Source organism: Staurois parvus, unplaced genomic scaffold (assembly GCF_062004578.1).
Source record: "Staurois parvus isolate SC_StPar_1 unplaced genomic scaffold, SC_StPar_1.0 ptg000470l, whole genome shotgun sequence".
NCBI lineage: Eukaryota > Metazoa > Chordata > Amphibia > Anura > Ranidae > Staurois > Staurois parvus.
This window is the reverse complement of record NW_028318266.1, coordinates 2,305,176-2,312,011: the sequence shown is the minus strand read 5'-3', so window position 1 is coordinate 2,312,011 and position 6,836 is coordinate 2,305,176. Positions and strand designations below refer to the sequence as shown.

The following is a 6,836-nucleotide window of genomic DNA, read 5'->3' as shown; positions in this document are numbered from 1 at the left end:
TTAACAATCTCTTAACAAGCTCTAGAAATCAATCCAAATCTACAGAGTTCAGCTTTAACCTTTTTTGGATGCCTATAGCAAATAATGATTGTTGAAAAATCAAGTCATAGATTCTAAAACTAGACACAACCAATTTGCATAAAACTTGTTAACCATTTCAAGTTGTAGAAACAAGGACTGTAAATATAGAGATATGGAAAATGAATATATAGTTTCAGTGTAAATGAATTGTTTTAACATTTCTTATACTTTTTTCAAGGCTTTTTCTGATCTCGTGGTTCCTCAGACTGTAGATAATGGGATTCACCAGGGGAGTTGCCACAATGTAGAAAACAGACATAAATTTGTTTGTAGTAATTGATCTTTTATCAGACGGTGTCAAGTAAATGGCCATCAAACTCCCATAATATGTGCACACAGTGGCTAGGTGTGAGCTACATGTGGAAAATGCTTTCCGTCTTCCATTGGCTGAAGAAAGGTGTAATATAGTGAAGGAAATGAAGACATAGGTCACAATAATAAAGGCAAAAGGAAGAAAAATAACTAAAATGGACAGAAAAAGATCGACTAATACAAGCAGAGAAGTGTCTGAAGTAGACAGCTCTAGTACTGGACCAGAATCACAGAAGAAATGGTCAATGTTATTCCCACCACAAAAATGTAACTGATACACCAAAACTAATTCACTGGATGCAAAGGCAACTATCAACCAAGACCAGACAACCATCTGAAGACAGATATGGAGCTCCATGATTGAATGATAACGCAATGGGTTACATATGGCCAAATATCGATCATAGGACATAATTGCAATAAGCAAACATTGCACAAGTCCACAAAGAGCACAGCAATGCATCTGGATAATGCAGGCAGTTACAGATATTGTGATTCCATCTTTCAGTATAATTGCTAACATCATTGGGACTATGCTGGTGGTTATCATGAGGTCAGCTATTGCTAAGTGTTTGAGGAAGAAGAACATTGGGATTTTAAGACTCTCATTAATCGAAATTAAAACAATAATGAGGAGGTTTCCCTTTAATATCACTATATAGCATAGGAGAAACACAATGAAGAGAAGAATTTTAATTGTATGGAGATTTTGAAAACCAAGAAGCAAAAACTCAGTTACTTCAGTTTGATTGTCTTCACACATGTCTTCAAGAAAGAGTCAACAAATGGTCATCATCCTGCAAGAAAGTTCAAACATTTTATTGCCGTCTATTTCACAACATAAGTTTAATATTATAAAAGCCAACATGCAGGAGCAAATTGGATCGTGCTTTGCTGTTTTTTTTGCCTTTCTCTGGAACAACTGTGGGAGAAGTATAATAACATTTTTCTTTTTATGGTTGAACTGGATGGACTTTTGTCTTTTTTCAGCCAGACTATGTAATAACATCCAATTGAGTAGAGTTAAAGCAATATTGATTGGGTTATTTGGACTGCCTCAACTGGTGTGATTTAAAGACCAAAAGGGAGAAAATAGTTCATTGTTAGGGTTTACTTACACTTGTCCATATGTTGTATCTCTTAAACTCCAATCTTTCCACATTAATTAATGGTTAACATGGTACAAGGCTCCATTACAGCTTCCAAACACAGTGAAATTAGTATGGTAATTTGGGTGCATCATATTCAATGCCAAGATATTTCACACCTAAAAAAATAAAAGTAGATGAATATCTGAGCAAGGAATGCAGAAAATTTAACATCTTGTAGCTGAAAATGTTATTCTGAACTGACCGTCAACAGTAAATCTCAAATGAATGCTGAACACAGGTTTCAATATAACGCTTAAAGTAGAACTATTGGCAAAACATTTTTTTTCATTCTGAATAGAGTAAGGCAAGGTTATAACCCATGCAAATTTTTTTTTTCCTCCTGGGTCCTATTGGGGAGATTTACTGTCATTTCCTGTCCCATAGTCAGAACAAGAAGTGAGAGAAAATATCTGCAAATTAAGGAAATTCCCTAGAGACTTCCAGGTCACCAGGACTAGTGTGTCTATTGGGAAATTTCCCCTCTACTACTTTTCTGGGGACAAACCAAAATTTGGGGGTTCTTTTACTTTCAATGATAATGGTAAACAGGGCAATAAGAGAGAGTGAATCTCCCTACAGGGGACACAGACTACAATTAAAACCTGGTGTGCTAATCCCTCTCCACTCTATCCAAAACATTAAAAAAGTTTTGCCTTTAGTTATAATTTAACTGGACCTTGTAACTCCTTTTATTCTGTATTCTGCTTTACCTTTTTTGCTGTGAAATGCTCACAAACATGCTTACATGCTTACATGCTCTTAGTTCTTAATATATTTTATTGTCAGTTTTTAAAACAATTATACAGTGGATATGAAATAATGTAGAGAGGGTCTCCAAGATCCAATCCAAGGTCCCAGTGATAATATGACACAAAAATGAGTACACATTCATGCATGGAACAGGTATCCAGATTGTACAAACACACAAACCGTTCAAAGTATCAATATCTCATTGCTAGCATCCCATAAATTAAAAGAAAGTGACAATTCTTAATAAAATCATCCAAGAGAAGGGGGAATGTAGTAGAAGAAGAAACATAGAAGATAGAAAAGTTGGTGAAGTCAAGGAGGTATAGATACTGTATATTAACTTCCTGGTCTGGGTATCCCAAAATGAAGGATCAAGATTTGATAAAACACAAGAGCTATCCTTATTGAAGATGTCTTGGCTAAGAGAATCTATACTCAACTGTGAGGAAGTGTTAGATGATGAGTTTATGTGAAATCTCAATTAACCACTGTAAATAATATTGTAATTGTAAATATATTTCACTTAGAGCTGTATCAGTGTGGGTGTGTAATATGTCTTCCCATAAATTCCTGTTCTATAGATACCATAGTTGCCAAAGGGAATATTCTATTAATTACACCTTCTTTACTGTATAACAGAAGTCTTTGCTGAGAATTCTCTTTCAGACAGTTCAGTACCAGAGTTAGTTTTTCTAACAATGGGACAGACCTGTTGGCCTCACAAATATTCACTTCAAAGGATCCCACATTTAGATATGCAATGAAGGTGGCCAGCCATTCATGAATACTTAATTTCCCAGAAAAAGGTCATGAATTGTCATGCTTAAATTCCATAAAGCTATGTCAAGATTTGCCTTAAAGGGGATTGGTGTACGCTAAATACGGGGGATTCGAAGTTAGCCAATTATGAAAGGGAATAGATTTGCCAACTAATCAAAGATACTCCATGAAAATTAATGGAGGAGAGGCCTAGAACTATAGACACTAGATAGAGAAAGGTTCTTTTTGGAACCCCAGGGAAGAGAATGGAACCTGTACATCCAGTTCCATGGTAATTATGGAATATATCCCTTGCACTTATATCTAAATGTTTGTCTTATGTCTTTCCTGTCTCACTGTTTGTATTTTATAATATGTTCCAGCTTTCTTAATAATGTTTCTTTTATGTAACTAGATAGATTGTTTGTGTTAGTTTAGACCTCCATTCTATTCGCCAATACATTTTGGTTGTTGGTTAAACCTTTCACTTCTGGGTAAGAACTCTTCATTTACCAAATCATATCAGAGAAATATTATATTTCATAATCTATAGATTTGGTCAACAGAAGAGCCGGATGGTATAAGGGGAACAGATCACGTTTAGATCTTACTCTTCCGAGCATCTGAGTAACAGTACAGAATCCACACCGGTAAATGAGAGAGGAATTTATCACAAGTATCTGTATCAGAAGCTAAAAGCTCCTCCACTCTCATGTTACCATTCTCAAATGTTTCTGTTTTACTAGATATTAGATAAGTTATATTCCATGTTATTTATTTGCCTTACCTTGCAATGAAGGGTTCACATGTTTCAGCTGCAGTTTCATGATGTGTCATGGCTGTCATGGCCCTATGTCCATCCAAGAATCCACCTGCCTTGTCCCCATTCACCAAAGGGACAAGCAACTTCTACATACATGTCTATTTCCTTGTGTTGCATCACACATGTTACATGAAACAAACACGTCTCTTCCAGCATGGTAGGCTCTGTAAAATATCTTTCACCTGCTGAGCACTAGACTGAGAGACTCAGGGATTGTGGGATATGTAGTTTCTGCACAGGAAAATCCAATTATCAAACTACAGAGGTCATGCATTAATCTGTGTAATACCATGCTGCATGCCTCAAGTTTAAAAAAAAAATGAATGACAAAGGAATGAGAAGATTTACTCTTCCATAAACTATCCATACAGACCAACAAATGACACCATAAAACTACATGATCTTATGCAGGTGCAAAAGACAAGGTGCTGGTAGGATGGTTTACAATACCTTTAAATTCACATGTTCCCATGGTGTCTGCCACATCAAAATATTTGCCAGGAGTGAGATATCATAAGACTTGTGTCGTGTATTGAACCGGCTGCCTTTTAGGATAAGTCTGATTTTTAAACATTTATGAGGAGGGGTGATGATTAGAACAGAATATTATGTTGTCTGAGCTGAAAGGTTTAATTCAAGGGATATTATGTATATAGTAAATCAAGTAGGATATTTCTTTTTTTTTCCTCAAGAAAAAGGTTTTATTGAACAAAAAGAAAAATTGTACAAAGATCCATCAAGGATACATAGCATATTTTAAGCAACCAATTACAATTAATAAGAGCCAATATGTTGAAGAACAATAAGGGAATAGGAGAAAAGCACAAATACTATACCATATCAGTGCACAAAATTCTATGAGAAACAGTGTCAATAGATCATTCCCATTATCAAACTATCACAATATGCGGTCCATAATCAAATCTACAGGGGATGGGCCAGGTGTAACCGGCCGAGGGGGCCACAATTTGTCAAATTTACTAGTGCAGCCTGTGTTGAGATATATATACAGTATATATATATATATATATATATATATATATATATATATATATATTTCAAGCCTGATGCTATCCCCCATGTGGACCACCCACTCTTTCAGTGAGAGAGGGTCAGCAGATATCCAATGTCTCAGAATCAACGTACACGCCTGGAAGAGGCTCTAGCTATGGCCTGTTTAGGAAATATCTGCCACAGGAAGACCACCAAGGATACCCAAAAGACAGCACTTAAGGTCTTCTGGAATCTGAGCTTGGAAGACCCTTTTAATAGTAGCAATAACCTCCCTGCAGTAAAGGTGTAGTTTCGGGAATCTCCACAGTAAGTGTATTAGGTCACCATAATCCCTAAAGTAGAATATTTCAATTGCACAAGTTCTAGGAGATGGCCTGAACCAAATGGGTGCTATAGCAGCTACTAGCTGGACACCCATCTCAACGCAAGCTAAAGCGTATGTCACCAGGGTTATGCATATAATGCTCGGTGAAAGGTTCCTACATGGCCCTGACAACCTTTCAACTCCTGTCTATGGATTCTAGTGAAAATGCTAGCATTAAAAAAATGGTACTAGTATATATCTTCACATGATTCATAATAAACACCAGACTGAAGGTGAAGGGGGTTGTATGTATTAAACAAAGTTGCCTTGAATTATGTTAATACATTCTGCACATGAAGCTGCTCAGTCTGGTGTTAACAAGCTCAAGTCTGTGTGCACAAGGTTTATAGAATATGTAGAACCTCACCAATTTCTGTCCCAGGAAAAATTACAACCCAAAGTCCCCACCATACTCTATGTCCATTTATTGAGGTGCCAATTATCTCACCACTATAGAGGGGGAAACCCAAACCAACAAAGATTTTTTTTTTTTAATGCTTGCCTGGGTTTGCTACTAGCAAACATAAAAGGGTCAGTTGCTGTCTCACCAAATGGTCAAAGAGTGTGTTGGAAACCTTTGATTACATTCCTTGCAGATAACGGGGTTGATTTACCACAACAGGAGAGTGCAAAATCTGGAGTTGCTCTACATAGAAACCAATCAGCTTCCATCTTAATTAAACAAGCTGAAGTTAGAAGCTGATTGGCTACCATTCACAACTCCCCCAGATTTTGCACTTTTGTATTAGTAAATCAACCCCACTGTCTCTGGTGGAAAGTAAACCCAGGATACGAAGAGTCATGACACAAGTGTTTGCCGTTTAACCACCATGCTGCCCCTTACATTTATCTATGAAGGTTTCAGAGATGTAGTCTTCCCTACAACACCGATCTTTCTTCATACAGTATGTGACAAATTTACTTCAAGCATATTGCAATATTTTATTAGTATGTATTTGTGTTGAGTTTACAGAACCTGAAGGATCTAACAGTCATGTGTATCTATAATGGTGGCAGAAGAACAGCATTGAATTAGACTTACTCTGAGCTGCACAGGTATGGTGGGATCTCAGCAGTCCAATGTCACGTCTACACCTTGGACTCATTTTTTAATGTCTTGCTCTCATAACAAGATTTCCCAGGTTCTCTTTTTATCTCATTTGTTTTTTCCCTGGAGATTTGTCTTTTGTAAATATCATCAGCTTTACCCCAGGTGCTGCACAAATTGTCAAGTGAGTATTTTAATTCTATTTATTATGCAGAAAACAAAATAAATAACAGACTATATGTGTAATGTCTCTGGGGTCTGCTCAGCCTACTATGGAATAAATTAAATCATTTCATCCACCATAATCCAATCCCATGATTAAAGGATCTTTAAATTTTAAATGTAAACGGATGCCAGTAAATTGTTTTAACCTCTGTTCCACTATACATTTGTAATACTCTTTTTTGGTGCAGGTGCGATTCCTCCAGGAGTGATGTGGTTGGTAACTGACCATTTGGAAACTCGGGCACTGCCCAAGGGCCCAGGGTCAGTAGGCGGCCCCATGAGATGCCCCTGGTACCTTTTTCATAGGCT

At 36.8% G+C, this 6,836-nt stretch overlaps 1 protein-coding gene across 1 annotated transcript; it reads right to left on the bottom strand.

The window, feature by feature from the left end:
• Window positions 1-214: 214 nt before the first annotated feature.
• LOC149452512 (olfactory receptor 5P66-like) lies at window positions 215-1,156 on the bottom strand. Its single transcript, XM_089689178.1, has one exon. The coding sequence runs from the start codon at window positions 1,154-1,156 to the stop codon at window positions 215-217; it is 942 nt and encodes a 313-aa protein (XP_089545304.1).
• Window positions 1,157-6,836: the final 5,680 nt, after the last annotated feature.